The 23,247-nt window shown below is 49.1% G+C and overlaps 1 protein-coding gene across 7 annotated transcripts in view; it reads right to left on the bottom strand.

The window, feature by feature from the left end:
* Mtss1 (MTSS I-BAR domain containing 1) overlaps window positions 1–23,247 on the bottom strand; it is a 125,008-nt gene that overhangs the window by 9,147 nt on the left and 92,614 nt on the right. For all 7 annotated transcript variants that reach the window (XM_051202633.1, XM_051202634.1, XM_051202636.1 and 4 more), the window contains exons 4-10: window positions 20,316–20,400; window positions 18,870–18,961; window positions 18,088–18,162; window positions 5,754–5,911; window positions 4,252–4,359; window positions 3,081–3,178; window positions 1,003–1,213 (exon numbers count right to left, since the gene is read on the bottom strand). In XM_051202633.1, coding sequence (XP_051058590.1) covers window positions 1,003–1,213; window positions 3,081–3,178; window positions 4,252–4,359; window positions 5,754–5,911; window positions 18,088–18,162; window positions 18,870–18,961; window positions 20,316–20,400 — 827 coding nt within the window. The remainder of the gene's footprint in view (window positions 1–1,002; window positions 1,214–3,080; window positions 3,179–4,251; window positions 4,360–5,753; window positions 5,912–18,087; window positions 18,163–18,869; window positions 18,962–20,315; window positions 20,401–23,247) is intronic.

The raw sequence follows: 23,247 nt of genomic DNA, 5'->3' as shown, positions 1-23,247 counted from the left end.
GGGAACAGAAGCCATGCTTGGGCCACCAACAGAAGTATGAGAAGGGTTTGCTCTCTTGGGGTTTCAGGGTATAATAGTATGCTAATGTCCAAGTCATTAGAAACACACACAGCTAGACTGTACACTGAATGGCCCTCTGAGCACACGCTCTCAGACTGGTTTAGTCAACAGGCACGGTTTAGTGAAGCACATAATAGGAATGGGGATTCTAGGGGCCAAGCCACTGCACCCCAGCGGGGACACACACACACACACACAGAGAGAGAGAGAGAGAGAGAGAGAGAGAGAGCGCAGCACTCAGCGGCCCTGAGCCTTTCTGCGGGAAACTGTCCCTAAACAGGAAAGAGAGGGGGAGGGGATCACCATACCTCAGGTGGCTGAAGAGCTTTCAATCAGAGCTTTCAATCATGAGGGCTTCCACTTTCTAACCTTGGCTGAGCCAACAAAGTTCTCTGACCCAGACCCCCACCCCTGCCAGCAGGTGGCGCTATGGGACACAATAGGTAGGTGGTGGCACCAATCATGTCCTAGCATTGTGTACACTGTGCTCATTAATGAATACTGAGCCAGAGGTGACAAACTGGCCCTAAGAAACAGGAACCCTGAGAGACACATCTCCCAGGATCAAAGTGTCAGAAGAAATGTCCACAGGCAACACAACGAGAATGGGCACTTAGAATGCTAGGGAATCTCTATTCAGCGATAGGGTTTCGGCCAATGGGGAGAAGACTGGGAGAGAGCGTCCCCCATGGTGGGTCACACCGTCATACCAGACTGGGCACTCACAGGGAATCGGGAGCGAGCCCAGTTCTTTGGGGGCTATCTTTGCCGAACCAACATGGCATTTTAACTCTTACTGGATGCTGAGACAGGTTTACAGGCCAACTTAAAGCATCTCTCCCTTTGGGAAATACCTTAAAAGACAAGGATCTGGCCTATTCCTCAACAGCGGCCAGGGCCACCCCATGTGTCTGCTGCTGTTTGGGTCAAGGGCATCCTTACCTGGTTGGCAGCTTCAGGTGGCATGGGGGACGGTGACTTGGACTGGAAGGCATCCTGGGATATGAATCCTGAGTCATGGGAGGACACGCTGGACAGCCTCACGGGTGCCTGCTGGGCCAGGTTGGAGCTGCGGTAGCGGTAATGTGAGCTGGGGGAATGTGAGTGGGAACCGCTGGACCGGGAGTCACTGCTGTTGACACTGTTCAGGCTGCTGTAAGGGACAAGGGGTGGTGGTGGTTAGGAGGGAAATGGACAGGGAGGGGTAGGGCGGAGGACAGGCCCCGGAGGAGCAGTGAAAACCGCAGGACGTGTCCTCAAAGACCAACCAGGCTGCTAAGTGAGAGGCTTTTTGCAGGTGAACAGTAAGAGAGCTGGGTCTCTGAGGGTACAATGTGACGGTCTCAGTGTACAAGCCACTCAGCAACAAAGCTGGGGGACTAACACTTGTGATATGAACAAACACAGGGGAGGGGTGGTCTCATCTGCCTGTGGTAATCGTGATCCTGGAGCAGAAGCCACGGAGTCCACAGCACGTGACATAGCCTCAATCCTGGGGTGGACTACCCTGGTTCCAGATGACCAGAGGCCACGCAGCTAAAATAGCAATGTCCAGCACCCTAAGCCAATCCATCCTGAAGTGGATTCCATCCACCCGGCCAAACACATCAGCAAATCAACTTGGTATGACTGGGTCAAGCATTTCCTTGTGTTTTATTAACAGAGCTGGTGAGCTGGCTTGACTCCTTCAGGGTGTTTCTCTGTTAAACTATCTGTGGGCTGGGTGTAGGCTCTCCACGAGGACAGCCCATCAGTGCTAAAGCTGTTCACGTCTAAGGTGAACCAGTAAGTAGGAAGTAGAAAAACGGTCCCTACCCTTGAGATGCTCCGCCTGCATTCTGTCCCCTAGTAAGAATGTACATGTTCCCGTGAAAACCAGAAAGCCGAGTAGAGGCCCTGTTCCAGGAGAAAGCAGGGCTGAAATCTGAAGGGTGGTTACAGGGGAAGCCTCGGGGTTTGCAAACTTGTGGATTCTGGTTTGGAGCTCATTCGTTAGGCGAACACACGCTGTGGCCTGCCCTGTGCTAGGATGACTTGCAATGAATGACCTGTCAGACACAAGGGATCATGACTGATTCCAGCTGGCTCCTGTCAGTGCAACTGAATATGGCTATGAGGAGGAGAAGGCAGTGTGCGGCTTGTTTGACACTAACGAGATGAACCTTGCTGAGCTACCGAAAGAAAAAACGATTTCCCTGTCTCACACAGACACAGAGCCTGTGAAAGGTGACAAGAAACCAAGCATCATCTTTGGGGAAGGCGTCAGGACAAGCTCTTAACCAGAACTGCCTGCCACATACACGGCGGATGAGCTCCAGGGTGAAATGAAACTCAGCAGGGTACTGGGCAACAGCTCCCAACACGCTGAGCAGATGCCCTCTCTTCCTCTTAGGGCTACCTCACATCCATTTGCAAAGTCACATCAAATGATTGGCAGCAAGTGAGGTACTGCGCCAAGACAGGAAGTGGTGTCTGACAACACTTCCACCGTTCAAGAACAAAACAAACTTTCCCCTCGGCAGACTGGCTGCCTTGTGCAGCCATGCAATGGTTCCGTAGACCCCAGGGCTGTTCCAAATGATTCTGTATTTCCTCGAGTAGCAGTGTGACCTGGCATTGGGCACTAGTGGGGGGTGGGAGGGGACAACATCAAACAAAAATTGCACGGACTTTAAGATTTCAGAAACGTGGGTGAAACATAACCAGAAGCCATTGTGGCTTCTGTTCCAGCTACTGTAGGATCAACTTCCAGAGAGAGAGAGAGAGAGAGAGAGAGACAGAGACAGACAGACAGAGACAGAGAGGTAGAGAGACGGGGGTCCTTGGCTTTGCAGGAGAACAGTTGGAGGAGGTAAGGAACAAATGACAGACAGACAGACAGACACAGACTAAAGAATGAGCACATTCTTCACCTTACCACATCCGGTTTCTCATGGGCCCCTTGTGGAAAGAAGGCCTGGCTCTTGGCCACATTCATAAAGGTGACCCGGAAAGCGTGAGCAGCCCGGGACCTCACTCACCTGCACACGCTGGACTTCCTGGACATGGTGGTGCTGGGGGAAGAGGGTGGCGTCTGATACGACCAACTGTAGTCAGAACCTTTCAAGTCCAAAATCACCTGAAGGGGCAGAGCAGCTGGGTAAGAGGCGGGGAGGGGCTTCATCCACCCCTCTCCACATGCAGGGTGAAAGGAAAATGCTGCCCTCATGGAGGCAGAACTGACAGAGAATGCATGCCTTAACCGAAAAGCCTCTCCTGCAATGTCACCATCCTTCTGACACAAGCAAAAAACTAGAGTTAGCGGGGAGGAGGGGTGCACAGAGGAAAACCACGAAATGCCAGGCTAAAAGGAAAATTATAGCGACGGAGTAACAACGGTAGAAGCGATCCTCAGCACAGGCTAAAACCAGCAGCAATGCACCGGCCGCTCCTAACGCAACACACTTAGGGCTTGTTGACCGCACTTCAACCACTTGACGTCCAGTCTAGTGCCTGCTTGTCACAGAATCGAGAGGAAGGCAGTCCTATCACAACCGTTTCCGTGTGTCCTCCTTGTGACTAAGAGCCATCGAGTGCCTACTGCCTCTGAGAGGTACTCTGCTAATGTCTACTAACAGAGTCAACGCATACTCCAGCTTAATAGAAAAATTCATAGATGGAAAACCAAAAGACTTCCAAAGTTGACTTTCGGAGCTAACAGACATGCCTGCAAAGGCTCAAGCCAGCACATGATCCATCATCACGTGCTCCCCAGAACACGTCTCTTCCCGTGTGACGTAGTATTAATGTCACACACAGCAAAGGAATAAAGCATTTGAAAACATGTCATCTTTTCCCCAGATGGGAAGGTTCCCACGAGTGTCTGGTGTAGCTCCAGAGAGGACTGCAAACCATGAAAACAGAACCGTAGGATGCCAGGCTCCCATGAGAGCTCATGCCTGCGGAGTGGACCGCATAGGGTCGGTCATCAATTTACTTGACGCAAATCTCAGTCTCATCACTCATTAGAGTGGAGGCTTGGCTAAGTGCCTGCATCTCTCAGCACCTCAGCATCTTTCCTTACAAAATAGGTGTAACCGTGAAGATGAACCAAGGCGGTTCACATAAAGGATGCAAGCAGCTTAACCGCGACCACAGCCCTGAATGCCATCTCTTTGCTTTGTCCCTGGCCACCTGGCTCACAGCTCCTACCTGTTCACTTGAGGAGGGCAGCTTGTGAGGGTCCATGGTTAGGCTCTTCAGGTCTTCCGATATGGTCTGAAGGTGGGTAATTTCCCCTAACATGGAGATCTCTTCCTCCTAAAGGAAAGCAATTTTGTGAACATCATCGTGTGGTTTCCCTCATCGTCTTGTTCCAACCACTTTTGTCTGGGTCAGTGCATGACTTTTCGACCTTCCGTGAAAGGCATCCGGGAGAGCAATCTAAGCTGGAGGTGGCCCATGCGTCCTCTTTTTGGAAAGAGAAAAGGAGAAGGCAGTCAGAGTGACCCGTGTGCTGGGGACAGTGGAGGGTTTGCGCCCTCGCAGTGGTGGGCGTCTCCAGGTCTACCCATGTGTTTTCAGGGGAGCCCTCCATGGGCTCAGGTAGCCCTCAATGGGTCCAGGTCTTCAGGACGGTACCAAGGTCTGACAGCACTGACTGCCCCCTTTCCTTGTCCCCTGCCCCATCTTAAAAACTGGCAAGTGGGAATGAAGCAAGGGCCGCAACATTTCAGTCACCTGCCAAGTGCCAGCAGGAGGTGTGGGCCCAGGTTCAGATCGGGGACACCTCACATCTGAGAATTCTGCAGGGTGGAAAGAGGCAACCAGAGCCTTCAGGCAGCCTCCAAGAAAGGCTACTGCAAACCCGGCTGCTGGATGCACATGACTGGCATGATTCAGAGTGAGAGCTCACTGGTGGCGGCGGCCCATGCCTCTAACTCTAATCCCAGCACATGGAAGCAAGAGGTTCTCTGTGAGTTCGAGAGGCCGGTCTGGTCTATACAGCCAGGACTACACAGAGTAACCCTGTTGAGAGACAGAGACTGGGGGGGGGTGGAGATGGGAGAGAGAGACAGAGACAGAGACAGAGACAGAGACAGAGAGAGAGAGAGAGAGAGAGAGAGAGAGAGAGAGAGAGAGAGGCTCCCTGGCACTTAAGGCAGATTCACACCCCAGGCTTGGTGTTTTAGACCCAGCGGCTCTAGAGTGGGCCACAGGATTTTCCTATCTAGTTGGCAAGTGCTGCTACTGACCTGGAACTCCTATAAACCTTTAAACAGGCCTTCCTTTTCTTAGTTTTTTTTTTTTTTTTTTTTTTTGAGATGCGGGAGAGGTAGGAAGGGATGTTAGGACCAAGTCTCACACTTTAGCTCTATGTAACCTAGAACTTAAGCCAGGCTTGTCTAAAACTCACAGCAATACTCTTGTATCGGGCTCTGAAGTGCTGGGTTACAGGCTTGTGCCACCACACCCAGACACGTGAGACCTCAGGAAAAACAAGTAGGGCATGTGTTGCTAAGAACTGTGATCAAGGAGTGGGCCGCTCAGACTTCGGCACCTTGATGACAGTGTCTGGTGTGTGGACATGATTTCGACATCGTGATTCCTGACAGCAACAGGTGGCTAATGGCACGCCAGTAGATACATTAGCCAAGAAAGAACGCCCCTCCGAATTACAAATTCAGGCCTTCTAGAAGGTTCCATCAACTTACGATCACTGGCCGCAGCATGGAGATGAAGGTGCAGAATCGACCACGCTCTTCGATCAGCGCTTTGCGCACAGCCTGCTTTTCTGTCTCTTCCAAGAGGAGATACTTATCGTTGACATCCTGGAGAGCGCTGTCCAACTGAGGCTGGATGTCACCTCTCCCTGGGCACCAAACAAAGCCACAAGGTCAGCTTGCCAAAATGCCAGCTTCTAGAACATTCCCTGCTCGGAAATTCTCACTAGAGGTCAACATTCTGGTTTTCCAATACTTATCCACAGCTCCATAAAAACTAAGAATGGCTTCTTTTCTAAAAGCATCTACTTCCAATTTCTAACACATGTTGGGCTGATTTATCTGCCTTATTTGTGTGTGATGAGGAGCATCTCCTGGGATGACTTCCTGGCTTGCATCCCTGCCTTGTGCAACCCCGCAGAGCCCTGTGCCAGCACACCCTTGGGAATCAGAGCAACAGCCAGGTGAGAGGCTAGGGGTGTTTCCAAAAATGGACCCAAGCTGGCTTTGTCAGGTCCACCCCAATCAAAATGCCTCTGTTTGGGCAGAAGTTTCAGTCCCCGAAGGCAAAGGTGGGTGGGTTCTTCAGCTCTCCGCCCAGGGGCCTAGGAATCCTTGGCAGTTTGTCTAACTCCCTAGGGTAGAATGCCAATGCCTTTCCAGTAGGAGCCTGGTACCCAGACTTCTACAGTTAGGACTTTGCTGGTGACAAAATGAAAGACAAAGCTATGCTGAGCAGAGCCTATATTTTATCTACTTATGTGGCCACACTACCAGATCCTAGTTATCCAGACAACATTTCAGTTTCAGGCAGAGTGGTAAGCAATTAAACAACTCTGGACCGGGAATGGTTGTCTGTATAAATAAAGTTTGATTAGAACACAGCCACATCCATTTATTCACATCCCGTCTGCAACTTCCCTAGAGCCCACAGACCAAAGCCACGTCGTGGCCTTTTGCAGAAGTCGGCTGCGGCACTAGAAGGTAAATGTGACCAGACAGTACTGAGTCCAGAGGGGCAACCGGTGTGGATGTGACCTGGTGATGGAGACACCGGGGCCAAGCACCAGAAACCAGCTCCTAAGCGTCCATGCTGGACTTTCTCCACAAACGAGTTTTACCCACACCCGTCAGGATATCTATGTGTGTATACAGCAAGTGCTCTGAAGTATCTGTTTCACAATTGTAAAGGCTTGAGGGGTCATCCTAGCTGTTCATGTTGGAGAGGAGCTCAAAGCTGAGAAGTCAAAGGATTCTCCGATGTAGAGGTCAGGGATAGGGCCTACACAGCCTGAGTTCCTGAACACTCAGCCCATCCTCTCCGTCCACTGTCTACGGTTGAAGGACAAGCTCCACTGCCGTGTAGAAAAGCGTTGGACCAATCACCATACCTGCCCCCTTACGAACAAGTAAAACAGTAACTGGACCCCATCATCTGATGCAAAGGAAGACAGTTCAGGGACGAATGTCTCGCCTGTAGGGATACATCTGTACTTCCTCTCATAAGCAGATGAGAAAGCTTAATTTGGTCCAACAAGCTCAACAGAGCTTAATACAACTCCAGACATAATAAAAGTCCCAGAGAAAAGTAGCCACATTTTAGCAAGGGGGGACATTTGCATGTAATAGTCCTAAATAAGTGCATAATGGGAAAACCACATACAATCAAAGCCCACCCTTAAAAACTCTTTGGATGGGCTTAGTAAGCTCAGTATACACAATTTTGTACATGAGTAACCCTCACTAGCTAGAGAAGGTGTATAATGTAAGGAATATACAATACCTAGCACCTGCAAACATATGTGGCTATTATCCAACAGTTACAGTAGGCGTGAAACCTGCTCTGCGGGAAGTTTCCAGCATTCTTGGGGTGACTCGCTCACTGAGTCCTCCACTCAGTCACCACCTAATCCTGCGGATACTCCTCTATGCGTCTTTAACGCCTTCACCCAGCACAATGGGGCACCAGCCGTACATATGACCTGGCCACCCTGCACTACTGGTTTCCAGTGTGCTTGGCAGACACAGCGAACCCATGCTCCCAATCTGGAGTGTCCTATGTAAGCACTCCCTCTCACGGATGTCTACCTGCCGTGGCCTGACTCGGGGAGGGAGAGCATGAACCATCAATGCTATGACAACTGTGTTTTCTCGGTTTCTGGGGAAATGCTGACTTGTGTACACAGATCCATGCGTACACAACTCAGAGGCAACAAAGCTCCGTGGCTTGTGAACACCTGGCCCTTCTACTCTGTCTGAATAGCAAAACATAGCAGCCCAGAACGCTCGTAACTTGGGGGTGGGGAGAGAGCATGCTGGGAGAGAGAGCAGATTTGTTTGTTTGTTTTTTTTTTTTTTTTTTTTTTTTAAAGACAGGGTATTCTCAGTGTAGTCTTGATTATCCTAGAACTCATTCTGTAGACCAGACTGGCCTTGAACACACAAAGCTATGAGTGGCGGGATTAAAGGTGTGCACCACCATGCACCTTTGCCAGTATTGTGATTTCCTGACCAAACATACATAATTGGATATGGTTTGATTACAGGGGAAAAAAAAAAAAAAAACCTCTTTATTTTTTTAAAGATTCATTTTATTTATTTGGTTGGTTGGATTTTAAGGCAGTTTCTCTGTGTAACAGCACTGGCTGTCCTGGAACTCGCTCTGTAGAGCAGACTGGCCTCAAACTCACAGAGATCTGGCTGCCTCTTCCAAGTGCTGGGATGATTTATTTTAACTGTGCAGTACCCATTTCAGCCAGAAGAGGGCTTCAGAACCCCTAAAACTGGAGTTACTGTGGGGAGGGGCTCATGGGTGCTGGGAACTGAACCTGGACCCTTTCCTGATTTATCTCTCCAGCTTCTGCAGAAGAAAAACTTTAAAATAACAGACTAGGGCTAGGGAGACGGCTTGGTGATTAAAGTGCACAAGCATGAAGATCAGAGTTCAAGTCCCCAGTGACATCAACGCTGGACAGGCACAGCAGCTCTCCTACAGTTAGTTCCAGCCGCAGGAAACAGAAACAGGGTCTTGAGCAAGCTCTCTAGTGAAACTAACTGCACAGACAAGCTCTAGGTTTGACTGAGGGCCCCTACTTCAAAAGAAGACAGTTGAAGAGCAGTCAGAAAGACTCCCAAAGTCAACCTTTGGCCTCTACACACATGCAGACATATATGCACACCCACATACATACATACACACATGACAAGTGTCTGTAATTCTAAAATAAGGCTGCACCTATACTTCCTGACACAATGCAATGCATGTGTCCAGTTGGCATCAATAGCAGTTCCAGATGTGGAGCTGAAGGCCCGTAATCCTAGCACCCAGCTGGCTAAAGCCGGAGGGTCTGAAGGCAACCTGAGGTACACACTGAGACCCTGTCTCAGAAAAATAATGAAAATGAAAATAGGCTTTGGAAATAGTGTATTATCTGCCTAGGAAAGCAAAATGAGTATATGATCAAGTATTTGGTGTGTGTACAATTATAGTGAAGTTATTTTAAATATGCACTGTGATATAATTAAAGGACTTTAAAATTACAGCATATTCTAAAATAAGTATAAGATATAAAGACTACTCCAATTATTGTTATAGTGGTTACACTTCTACTCAGGATGTATCGGACTAAAACACAGTGATTATTCTTTAAATTCTCTAACACACCATATAATTATATTTATGTGACACACAGTATAGTAAACATTTATAATATCATATAAACATTCATATAATACATATATGAAATAACTGAAGAAATTGTTTCAAGTTCCAGTTGGCACACTGACTTTACCTGTGCTGATTTTAGTACCGTCTCTTGGTACCCGGGGGGAACTGGCTGCAGCATCTCTCTTATCTGTTTAAGCCCCTTCGTCTATAATTGAAATGATCAGACTCACATCCTCCCACATACGTTAAATCCCCTTTAGATCACAAGCCATACCTGATACAAAGTACATGCATTAACAGGCACTATATTAGGAACTAATGACAAGAAAAAGCTGCAGATGTCCAGTGTAGATGCCAATCTTAAAAACATTTGCGCTGGCCTGGAATCCGAGGGTGGGTGCAGGGGGCTGATCTACAGAAGTCTATCATTTCCCTCCACTCAGCATTAATGGTCCATGCCGCCACCTCAAGCCCAGGAAGTGAGGCTTGGTTTTTCCTTTAAGGTTTATTTATTTTTATTTTAAATGTATGAATGTGTTGTCCACATGCATGTCTGTGTACCATTTGCATGCAGTGCCTGCAGAGGCCAGCAGAGGGCACTGAACTAATGAACACAGCTACGCTCTAATCCGGGGACTTGTCTCTGAGAAGCCATGCCCACTACGCCTCCTGACCATAGCTCCTGGTGACATCTGGAGTCCCTTCACCTAGGCAGCTGGATCACAAACCCAGGTGATTACCTGGGACTGCCCAGCCCCCCACACTACAACCCACAGAATCCAAGGGAAGCCCAGAGTAGCAAGGGCCTTGAAGAACAACCCCAAGCCAAATCAGCTGCGGGGATGCTAGCAAAATGGCCACAGGCCTTTCTTCTTCTGACACAGACCTGAATTCCACAAAATACCTTCCCCATCTGCCTGACACACATAAACACTCAATGTCATCCTAATGCCTACTCTTGAACGTTCCTACGCCTCACAATCAGAAGGTGGCTTACAGCCAGCAGTGGCCAGTGACAGTCCTGGTACATCTAACCACTGCTCGTAGCATCTTACAGCCAATGGAACATGGGATATAAACACTGGCAGATGGGGCGGAGGACACAGATGCTGAGGCAGACACTCAAGGTGACACTAGGAATTCACGTCTCAAAAAAGAATGCCCCTTCCCTCTCAAACCACCCTACACAAATCATCATCTACCCCCGAGGCTCATAACACGTTTGATGATTGCCTAAAAATAAGGAAGGCTACACAGACAGCACAGGGACTCTAAACAGATCAAACAGGGCTCCCTTCGGTCCACAGCCTTCTTCCTATCTAACGAAACATCAACAAAGCATCGTCAGTATTTTCCATTCTGAGGGTTTCTGAGTCAACTAAGAGTAATAGTTAACGTTTCTCTTTTTAATCTGTATCGTGTCCTAGGGCACCAACTGGCCAGCTACCTTAGCTGCTGACCCACCCAGCCCTGGAATCCTGAGTGTGCACCACCACACCATCTTCCAGAAGGGCATCGCTAGGCACCCGCCATCATGGTTGACACCCACCATACGCCCATCGGGCTGGCTTCCACCAGCATCCCTGTGCCCTCTCCACTACCTGGTCCTTCTGGAACGCCCACTCACCCACTCTTCCTCTTCCCAGTTTCGCCCTCCAGCGTTTCCTAGGGCTGCCTCCTCCTAGAAGCCCAGACAATCCCTTCTCTGTACACACACAGAACACTTCCTCCACAGCACCTGGACCACGGATATCACAGTTTGTGAGATGTTACAGCGCTGTGGTTTCTTAGAAAATAACACATTCTCAACTTGGTATTCATCCCAGTTCCCAGCACAGAGCTTCAAAAACCCTTGCAGTTTCCGGAGCGACCGGTGACCCAATGGGGTGTGGGAAACAGGGCCTAAACAGCCCAGACTGAGGGGGCTGACTGATGCTTCACTAGAAGGTTGGAGCACGCAGATCCAACCCCTGATCCTGTCTACGTAACCAAGCTTCCCAAATCCTCCCCACAGCCCATGGGGGGGCCTCTTAGCATGCGAGTGTATTAAGCTGGAAGGAGACACAAAGCGTGGTGCCCTCCCACACCCAGCCACCCGCCCCAGTGTGAATCACTTCACCAAGGCTGTTCATATGTCTCTCCTTGGTATAATGTCACACGTAAGTGTTGTCTGTGGGTAGAGAGCCTGCTCTGCCAGCATGAAGACTTGAGTCGGGAGCGGCAGCACTGGGGCGAGGAGGGGCAGAGACGGGAATCCCTGGGACTGGCTGAGCATTCAGTGCTGAGGAAACGAGAAACTGTCTCCAAAATATGAGGTGGAGCACGACAGAAAGAGATACGGTGTTGACTTGTGACAGGCACATGCATGCACACTACCTCCTCCCCCGAAAGAAACCCCACACCGTGCATGGAATTAGTAATTTTTGCTCTGCTTATGGCTCCACACTAAACACACATTCCTGCAGCTAGCAGAAAGCCAAGTGCAAGGGGCTTCTACACCAGTCTCCCAGAGCCACGGGTCGGGTAGCACTCCAGGGACCAGCCAGCAGGAGACAGGAAACACTGTAGCTATCCCTCTAAGTGAGGGACACAGGAAACACTGTAGCTATCCGTCTAAGTGAGCAGGGCCTCCTGTGTGGTGTCTCCATTCCAAACTTACCTCGTCTCAATTCAAACGAACAAAATGCTGTTTACCCAACCTACTGACTACACCCAGCTGTTCAAGGTCTTATAAAACCCCATAGTCCAGCCGGGTAGGGGTGGCGCACGCCTTTAACCGCAGCACTCAGAAGGCAGAGGCAGGTGGATCTCTGAGTTCAAGGCCAGCTTGGTCGACAGAGGGAGTTCCAAACCCTGTCTCGAAAACAAAACAAAAGCTGACGTCAACCGAGAGATCCGTGTGAGTTTAAATGCTCCGCCCAGCAGAGATGAATGCAGAGACGTGAAAGCAGCTGACTGAGAGGCAAGAGCTGGAAAGCTGGGGACGGGGTGGCAGAGGGTTGACTCTGTGGGACGACAAAACAGGCCCGAAATCAGACGGTGGGGTTGGCAGTGGGGGTGAATACATAAATCCACCAAGAGATATTTTTATTGTAATAAGCAAAGATACGGTTGTATCATACTTTCCTTCCTTCCAAATGTTAACCAAAAATCTGCTTATCGTGTGGTGCCATGGTCACAACACTGAGACCAGGAAAGAACTATCCTTTTTTAAACTAGGGAATGACTAACCCAACCGCACCACAAAAAGACAGCGGCAAAACTGTCCCCACCAAGAGCAGGGCCATCCAAGCCCTACCTGTCAAAGGAGACCCTCGTCCATGGAGTCTGCAGATGGCAGAAGCCAGTGCAAACACTTCCTGGGAGCTCAGAGAACAAAGGAACACTCAGGCAAGAGAGCCACACAGACACCTCACGGACACTTTCCCAGGCGGGAGCCATAGCAACGAGAACCCAAGGCAGGTTAGTATAATGATCGCCCACAGTGAGAGTCACATCTGACCAAGAAAACCACTCAGAGAATTGCATTGAAAGCCTTAGAAATTAAGTATTTCACAAACAGCCAAAATAAGAAATACTTCTGCTCTTAAGTTTAAGACGATCGGTTTTAGAAACAGCTATGCTGTATGGTCCTGGGTAGGCATTCTGTAAGCTTAACTATTCCACATCAGACTTGAAAATTCTTGGAGGTGGCATTTAGTGTCATTTTTGTTTTGCATGTGTAATCAACAAGTATATTCATATCTACTCGGGTACATATGCATGGACATAAAAATATACTTACTTCCTATGCAAGGGCACATTTAAAGAACTTGGCAGATTATTTCTTCCAAGAATCTAATACTGACTTATGAAGACACAACAGCTCATAGAATCTGGTGCTGACAATGTCAGTAGCCAAATGCTGAAGCAAGGAAATGATTACACACTTACACACACACACACAGTTTCCTTGAAGTTATGATAACTTAAACAGGCATAGGTGATTATTTTGAGCCAGCAGGAAAATGTGGATAGCTACCACAGGTCTGAAAAACAGTTGAAAGGCCACAGCAAGGACCACACCATAACCAGCCACCAGCGACTTGGGACTTAGACTTACCCTGAGCATCCACTGGCGGGGCGGACGGTGAGGAAGTACAGGATACACAATTAACACAGAAAGGAAAGCAATAACGTCAAACTGGTATCCGAGCAGTGCCTGCCTAGCCTTCTGCTCATCAAGACAGCTGCTGGCTGGCACACGTACACTCCAGAGAGGGGACCCACAATCTCCAGAAGCTCCAAGTCCAAGCTCCCTTCTCCTGCCTGACCAATATCCTTGCTTCTCAGTCACTCCTTCTCAAGTCCTCCTTGCCTTCCTACTTGGTTATTTCCACAACTAGAGGATAAAGGTTTGCTAGAGAGAGAGAGAAAGAGGCACCGGAGGAGGTTAGTGAGATACCTCGGCAAGCAAACCTTTCAAGTGTGATTTACCAAAACTTGGGGGCGAAAAGGGAAACGATAGAGCTCTAACACAGTGGGGTGCAATGAAGAAAATTAAAATCTAGATTTTTAATACAACAGTAAACACTCTATGGGTTGGGCTCTGTGGGCGCCCGGCCCCCAAGTATTTGCAGTATTTGTAAACTTGGTTTGCCATATAAAGGCGGAGAGGGGAAATAACGAGAATTTACCTATTTAAAGGGCTAACATCAGTCAGGTGGTGGTGATACACGCTTTTAATCCCAGCACTCAGGAGGCAGAGGCAGGTGGATCTCTGTGAGTTTGAGGCCAGCCTGGTCTACAGAGAGAGTTCCAGGACACTGATGGATATACAGAGAGACCCTGACTTAAAAAACCAAAATAAAAACAAGAGGGGTTGGGCAGCCAATGTCAACATTGCAGCTTCCTTTCTCAGATCAAGTCCCAGGCAAGCCATTAGTGGGTACAGATGGGAACACAAGCAAACCGTAATGCAATCTTTAATTTTACTTTTGTTGCTTTGCAGAACGGAACACACAGCCTTGTACATACTAGCCAACTGCTCTCCTACTGAGCTACATTCTCAAATCCGTTTTTAAATTTATATTACAAAAATATGTGCTGTCGACGTAGCTCAGCTGCAGAAAATCTGCCTGCATGTGGGTGTGACTCAGGAAGGCCCTAACACACACACAGTCACACACACACACATATTCACTCACACACACACATATTCACTCACACTCATTCAGACACAATTCACATACATACACTCACTCTCACATACACACACACACTCACTCATAAACATAAACAATGATAATAACATGACAGTTAGTTCATGAGAAGTGAGGACACTGGTTTTACACAGTGACACACCAGAAGCAGACAGGCAGCTTACGTTCCCCATTCTGGAGCCTGCTAATTTTCAGTTGGGATCCAAAGACAAGCAAAAGTATGGCCAAGTTACCCCACCGGGAGGCCAAGGCCCCTGGGCTGGCTCCACATCGCTTCTCTAGCTTCCTATGGCCCCAGTGCCTTCATGTTTTAGGGATGCTGGCTCTGCCCCACGCCCTCGACCCTTACACCAGACTTCTCTGACGTGATGCCTTGCTCCTGACTTTGTGGATGCTCGACATCCTGCCTTTGAGAATGGGAAAGCCTTACAGGCATCCGTAGATCCCAAGCCTGTATAAGATGATGTCACCTGACAGAAGACAAGTGCCACTGAAAGGGTTTACGACAGAAATATCGAAACACTGCCAGCGTACTGGTCACCGAGCTGTACAGTTAAAATGGAGCTGAACACAAGATGTGGTAAACAATTACGTTTTCTGAGTAAGAAATGGGTCGTTTACAAGCCACAGCCTGTATCAAGTGCCTGCTGATGTCAAAGACAAGACTAATGCCCAGCTGGTCTGCACGGAGGCATCTGAAATCTCCAAATGGAACAGAAGAATGACCAGATCACACAGAGCAGCCTCTGAAAAACATGCACTGGGAAGCTGTCTGACAGCATCTGACGGCATCCAACGAGAGAGACCCCAGCTGCATGGGTCGGGCTCAGTGCTACTGGGACCCGTAGAACCATGGAGCTGTGGCTCTCAGGCACCTGCCACTTGAAGGATGTGAGCAATCACAACCCAACGGGGTTTTGTACCAGAATGGGAAATGGCGGCTAACCAGAAAGAACCCCAAACACTAGCCTTAAACAATGTCTCTTCCACCCTGCTGTCCAACTGAAACCTGCTAGGATCACACCCCTCAAGATCCCGGCAGAAGCATGACCCTAGAACCTTCTAGAAGGCTGTGCTATGCCCAACCATACAACTGCAGGTCTAAAAATAAACCTAGATCCTTTAGGGAGAGGGGATGATGAAGAAATTAAACTTGTGCTTTGAGTGTCCTTGAAGTAACTAGGAAATCACCCAGAATGCTGCATGCAGTTCTGAGGATACAAGCACACAATCTGGAGAAGGCACCTTGTCAGGACTGACAGCAGAACTTTAGAGGCCCTGATCACAGCCTCCACCCTCCCAGCCTCAGGCCCAAACGCCTCAAAAAAAAAACACAAAACAAAAAAAAAAAAAAAACTCACAATTTGATGCCAATTATTCCCAATTCCCAAGGCCAGATGAGTTTCATGTTTGGTAAGCCCAGAATCCTGAGTTCAGAAAATCATTTTCCCTCTCCCTCTCCCTCTCCCCCTCTCCCTCTCTCTAGCCTGGATGTACAGCTCATTAGTGCCCAGGCAGCCTGCACCAGCACTGGGCAGGTCTAATTGCCACAACTTCCTCTAGCAGCCCCCTGTGACCAAGCCATCAGGCTGCACCCAGAGTTCCAAATTCTAATTGGAAAATGACACTGACTTTGAGTGGCAGGTGAAAACCCTCTCAGCTCTACGCAGTGCTTAGATAAAATGGATTATCTGTACATCCAGGAACCTGAGGTCTTGAGGGAGGACAGCTACTTTTCCCTTATCCTTTCCAATAGGCTCCTAACCCTTCTCTAAGCCTAAGCCTCGTGCCTGGACCACCTCTGCAAGACTATTATCACTGCTGTTTCAGAACTGTCAAGCTGTCGACCGGGTGGACAGTCTGGGACTATGGTAGCGTCTTTACCCACAACATGTTCCTATAGACTCGCTATAACGACGCAGGCTCTAAACCCTATGACTTGTCCAGTGCCAGCCGCCAGTGCCCTCAGAGATACAGAAGGCCTGAGAAACCACAGCAGCCAGGAAGGACAGAAAATGCCAGCGCACTCATCTTGAAAGGGGCATAGATAGGGTATTTGAGAGGGGACCCTTTAAAACAATGTGGAGTTTTATGTAGCCATCACCTCCTCCCCCTTGTCCCTCACCACCTCACCTCTTGAAATGTGTTTTGTTTTTATTCTAAATAACCTCTGCTTGTTGAGGAAAGAGAAAACTGAGGGTTGGGTCTCTCCCTAAAAAAACAGTTGCCTTGAACAGCCTTTAGCACCTCTATGACCCACAATGCAGCCTGCAAGAACCCATCTTATCAGGTGAGATACAACAAATTAAAAAAATTTAAAGAGTAGCAAGAATTACTGCTTTCTCCTCATCGAGAGAGATTTCCGGGATTTTCAGACTCCAGGGAATGTTACAAGTGCTTGCAAAGTAGATACTGCTAGCTAGACTTTCTCTTCAAACCCCACCCAGTCTGGAGAGGCAATGATGGCTCCTGGATGTGACGATTCATTGATCTGTCATGAGGAACTTGGGACAGAAATAGGCAGACACAGCTTCCATCTGCCAGGCTTCCCTTGGTGAGATTCTGCACTCTGTCCTCAAAGGTTAAACAGGTTAAAAAAGTCCCCTAGACAGTAAAGACTAAGTCTCTAGGCTCCTACTACAGCCACTGCTTGTGCACTTGGAAGCCTCCGGAGAGGGTTTCAGAGATTGTGGGCTGTGAAAGGCGGAGGAGGAGGCCATCATTTCTGTAATAATTGATTACTAGAGAACATTTACATAAAGGCTCCTCTGCACTAGCTCAGGGCTTCCAGCAGGCAAGGAGCTGCCCTACTGTAACGACAGAGGCAGGGGATGAGAGAGAATGCCACACACAAGATTGTCACACTCACCCAGGTCCTGCACTCTAAGACCTGGTGGTGATGGCGCATGTCTTTAATCCCAGCACTGGGAAGGCAGGGGCAGGAGGATCTCTGTGAATTCGAAGCCAGCACGGTCTACAAAGCAAGTTCCAAGATAGGCTCCAAAGCTACAGAGAAACCCTGTCTCAACAAATGGGGGACGGGGATGGAGGGAAGGGGAAAGAGGGGGGAGGGAGGGAGGAGACTTTAATGCATGGACTGAAGGGGATGACTCAGTGGTTAAGAGCACTGACTATTCTCCCAGAGGACCAGGGTTCAATACCCTGACATGGCAGCTCTTTAACTCTCTTTAATTGTGGTTCCAGGGGATCTGGTGCCCTCTTGTGGTCTCCATGGGTACCACAAACATAGGGTGCACAGATATATACCAACATACAATAATGAAGTCCTTTTAAAAAAGGCCTTGACCCAGGTAGGTGGGGCTTGTGCTCCTATCCCTTCCCTGGGCCACCCACCCTACCGAGGGAAGCTATGAATCGCACAGCTCCTGGTCCAGACACGGCAGCGCTCTCTCACCTACTTTCTGACTCATAATCTGGCTGCAGGTTCTTCGGTTACCTTTTTTTGCCTTCTTCTGCAGTTTCAGAGTGTCAGAGGACTTCTTTTTTATCTCCTGGCGGGCTTTCTTATACTCTAGGAGAAAGCAGAACATTGGATAACGTTACCACTCCGCTCAACCTTCATTTCACAAAGCAGAGTCTCCACACACAGTTGTCTCCAAACATACACCGATGAACACCACAGCGACATTTCACAACAAAGAAAGGTACTACAGTCTTTCCTTGTCCTGCCCACACGAAGGAAAGATCTTACTGGGGACTGTCATAACTTAAAAAAAAAAAAAAAAGTCACAACGTGTCTGTCAGAACTCAGGAAAGATCACCCCGTTACTTACATCCCCAAGACCCCGGGGATCCTGAGATGCATCACTGCAGGCATAAACGAGCCAAGCCAGAACGGTTTTCCTACAGTCCAATCCTGTCCCCGTCACTTTCTAAGCACAAACGCACGGGGCCGGGGGACAGCTCAGTGGATAAAGTGCTTGTGCGTGAGCATGAAGACCCCAGCTTTGGTCCTCAGCACCCACGCCAAGCAAACAAGTCTTGGGCCCCTCATCTCCCAAAGCTGAACTGCCTACGGGGAGGAGACTGGAGGGCGCTCTGAGCCGTTTCGGTGACTGGAGTAACCCAGTAGGCCAGTGGCACCAGCCGCGGCATCTCTCAGCTACCCCGCCCCAGGCCAGTGGCACCAGCCTCGGCATCTCTCAGCTACCCCGCCCCAGGCCAGTGGCACCAGCCGCGGCATCTCTCAGCTACCCCGCCCCAGGCCTCCTGCTGTACCTTTTGCATGGTCCTTGTCCAGCTGGTTGGCCACCTTCTTCCATTCCTCCATCTGTTCTTGAAGCGGGTTTATCAGGCAATCGATCAAGGCACTTTTGCCAAAAGATAAAGAAACGGAGAGGTTACACGGGTACTTCCTGTTGTCAAGGTGCACACTGGGTGTGGTAGCACGACTGTCATCCAGTCCAACATTTCAGCAGTGAGACAGAAGGATGGGCAGTTTGAGGCTAGCCTGGGCTACACAGCAAGACCTCCAAAGGATTTACATCCCGTGCTCAAAGCACACTTCAATCATCTCCTTGAAGTAAAGGCAGCAAAATGACCCGCCATTGCCTCAAAGGTCCCAGCTTCAGAGCAGCCCTGGTCTCAGAATGCTTTTGGTGACTAAGAAGTTATAAATACATAATAAACATACTATACAGTTATAAATATGTACGCTGGAGCGATGGCACACACCATCACACACCGAGAAGCAGAGGCAGGTGGATCTCTGAGTTCAAGGCTAATCTGGTCCACACGCACTGTGAGTTCTAGGCCAGCCAGAGATATCGTGTGAGCTCTTGTCTCAAAACATAAAGATAAAATATAAAAAACGACCACATTTTAAAAGAGACACGAATGTGCCTAGCTGGGACAACCTCTTTGCATATCCGCTATCATCTCCCAACCTGCATTACTAAAAGGCAGGTCGCAGAAACCTGGGGTCGCCCCTCTGGCCCCACAGTGCGAACCACCAAGAGGCAGGGACACCTGAGCTTAATTTTGTGCCTTCCAAAGTTCAGGGGACGGGGAAAGCTTCCCTTTTTTTTCTTTTTTAAGGCCATGGGCACTCAGAACCTAAAATCCTAAAGACACAGTGACTGCACAACCCAGTCAAGGAGAAAGATGAAGAGACCAGAACATTCTCAAGCTGCAAGTGCCAATTTCTAGTCAACGGCAGAGAGGAGAGGTCTGGGTACAGCCTTGTACTCTATGCGTCCCCTCAAAGAAAATGGCCAGGACAATGCTGAATTAAGCTGATCTGCTTGGGACACAAGGGCCATTTGTATTTGATGGGTGACTCCAAGTCCCTGAGCCAGCCACACAGGGGGCTCTGAGGTCCACTCCCTCTTGGTGGCTCTGTAATCAGCGCATGGGGCTGGGGGACCGGGTAGTGGGGCAGGCACGTCTCCCTCCTCCCAAGAGGCCCCTGCGGGGAGGGGGCTTCAGTGTGCGTCATCTCCACAACTGGTGGGTGATAAGGACAGCTGTGGGTGGCACCTGAGCAGTCTGAAGGCAGGGGCTGGACTACCAGTTCTCCACAGCAACACCAGCCAGCACACGGCCCATCCCCAGCACACAGCAGATGCCCGAAGGGCAAAGAGCAGGGGGAAGGGGGAGGAAAGAATCCCAAGTCCCTGCATCCCTAACCTATCCCTCTGGGATGGGGCCAAGGATGCTCCTCACCTGGAGAACTGCCTCAGTTTGGCCTCGATACTTCTGTGCCGCATGCACATTCTGGTGAGTGCCGAGCCAATCTCCCGGGTGCCACCTAGAAAAGCAAAGGAGGCTCAGGTGAGGGACTGGGGACAAGGATGAGCCAGGTCAGGTGTCATCACACCATTGCAGACCCTAAGCCGCTGCCTTCACAACACAACTTCTCACTGACTGTGTACATATGCAAATACAAAGTGACACACTGGGACATGTGGTGTTTACCAGGACGTGTGTTTACTGGGACATGTGTTTACTGGGATGTACAGAGAGCAAATTGTAGTCAGATCCTAACTGCATAAGGACCCTGGAAGGCATAGTCAAAAATATTAGGAAAACACAAACAAGTAGCTTGTGAAACTGGGGGAAGAGTCAAATAAAGCAGTTGTCTAACAACAAGACATTCAGGAGAAAGCCACAGGAATTTTACGGCGGTTTAACCAAGTCACCAAGAAAAGAACAACAAAAACAAAAACCTCATTTACATTTCGTTTTATCTTCTCCACAGATATGTCTGTCTCTTAATTCAGTTCCCCTCATCCTCTGTTTTATTCTGCAAGCTAAGAGCTCTCTACAAGCAAATAACAGTAAAAGTGGCTAACAATTAGTACTGGTTTGGCTAGGTGTGGCTCAAGCATTTAGTCCCAGCACTTGGGAAGCAGAAGCAAGCAGTTTGCTAGGCGTTAAAAGCCAGCTGGTGCTAAACTTATATCAAAAATACATAAACAGACAGAGTCCCCACCGCTCCCAGAGGCCATCAGATCCTTTGAGCTATGAGCCAGCCTGCTCTACACAGAAAGCTCTAGACCTGCCAGGCTGTACAGTAAGAATCTGTCTCAACAACAATACTATTCTATATTTAGCCTCCAGCAGGCTGCTCTCCTGGGGAGACTGCCCAGTCAGCCAGCCAGCCGTCAGTCAGGGTTTCTGATAGAACTGACACTTGACGTGAAGCTGTCCTGTTAGCAGCAACTTGGATTGGACCCACTTGGAGCCTGTAACAGGTCCCCTTCTATACTCAGACTTGCGTATCTGAAAGTATCTCCAGATGGTACCAGGTTTCCCCTGAAGAATAAAACATACACTTTACTCCTCGTTGTCGGTGCTACAAAACCTTGAGCAAGACCAAATGTAATCCCAGGGCCGGTTTGACATCTAAATGGTGCCTCTGGGGGCTGAGGTCGTAGGTCTGTTGGAAGAGTGCTCGCCTAGTGTATGGATGGAAGCCTTTGGGCTCCATGAAACTACTATAGTGTCACACACCTGTAATCTACGACTCCAGAGATGGAGGCAGAAGGTCCAAAAACTCAAAGCCATTGTCAGCTATATAGCAAGTTCGAGGCCAGCCAAGGACACACGAGACTCTGCGACTCCCATCCACCACAACCACGACCCCCAAAAACCTATGTCCTAGCATCTACATTCTACAAAGTGTCTGTGCCTTCCTGGGGATCACCAGTAGAGGGTGCAATTCTCACATGTGCCAAATTGTCTTCCCATCCTCTGCTGGAGATTTTGGGGGGTTTTAATGCTCAGGAACAAAGGTGAGGAATGAGGAATGCTTTATCCCCTGGAAAAGATTTCCTTTGCCTGCGCCTTCATCTCATTAAAAGCAAATAATGTGGTCACACAAGGGTACTGGCTCACTTCCTCATTGCTGCTAGAAAAGTAGACTAAGGCCTTCCTGGAGGGAAGCAGCAGCAGCTATCAAGAAATAACCTAAAAATATCATCCTCTGATCCAGCAACTCTAATCCTAGGAATTAAGCCGGGAAAATAATTAAGAAAAATGGCGAATCCTCACCTAGGAGGACAATGATTGAAATGTTTACAACATCAAAAAATCCCATAATAATGATCTAGTTAAATGAAGCATAGGGCACAGACACCCAACTGAACAGGACACAGCTGTTTAAAGACAGAATTATGTGTCACTCGGGTGCTGCTAGGGATGTTTAGGTAGCAGCCTAAGTACTCTCCGAATATTAAATCACTCGATCCTCACAATATTCCCAGATGTGTTGATAATGTCACTGTGCTGGTTTCAGACTGAAGTACTTCCAGCAGTATGTCCAAGGTTACAGGACTAGTAAGTGACAGCCGGTTAGCTGAATCTTCCGGGTTTGTACATTCAGCCATCCTCAGCCATGTGACACTTCATACAGACAAAAAGATAGGACGAGCGGAGCCCAGCGGGAGCGGGGGCGGGGGGGGGGGGGAGCCCAACTTCCTCCTTTACCCACCCGCACCCGTTAAAGGTGTTGTTCAGCCAGCTCTCAAAGTTTGGTCCTTGAGTCTAGAACTGTAATGGGTGCCTGAATGGTCAGAATCTGTCCAGGAAAACCCAACACCGACAGCTGAGGGCTGGGCGTCTACTCGGGACCTACACTTCCATCTCCTTGAGGTAGAACTGGGGACTGGGAAAGACCATGACAAAGGCCAGTCCCCCGTTCCATACCCCCCACCCTACTATTTCAGTGCCTTCCTGACATTTTATCCCCAGGGCCTTCCAGAGGCAGCCCAAGTTACGGGCCGATTGATGCAAGCAATTTCTAAACATAACGCCTGTGCCCCAGCACCGCACAGGAAACCCTGGAGAAGACAGGGAATGAAGAAACATAATGAAAACTTCCTACCATCAGTATCTCTGTAACTGGCACAGGGGCAGGAGGCAGATGGCATCCCCTGTGCACCCCAGGACCCAGTGCTGGAACCTGCTGATCCCAGTATCGTGGGTCACCCTAAAAATAGATCTATCTGTGCAAGAACTTAGCAACAGCTGATGCTTTCCTGACCTCTGCTAGGACTTTAGGAAAAAAAAAAAAAAAAAAAGACTCAGCAGGTTTGAATTGGAGGAAACTGGCTGGAGTTACAAAGACAGAGAAGAGATCTGGAGGAGGCCCAAC

This window comes from Phodopus roborovskii, unplaced genomic scaffold (assembly GCF_943737965.1).
Source record: "Phodopus roborovskii unplaced genomic scaffold, PHOROB, whole genome shotgun sequence".
Taxonomy (NCBI): domain Eukaryota; kingdom Metazoa; phylum Chordata; class Mammalia; order Rodentia; family Cricetidae; genus Phodopus; species Phodopus roborovskii.
Note: the sequence above shows the minus strand (reverse complement) of the source record. Positions and strands in the feature narration are given on the sequence as shown.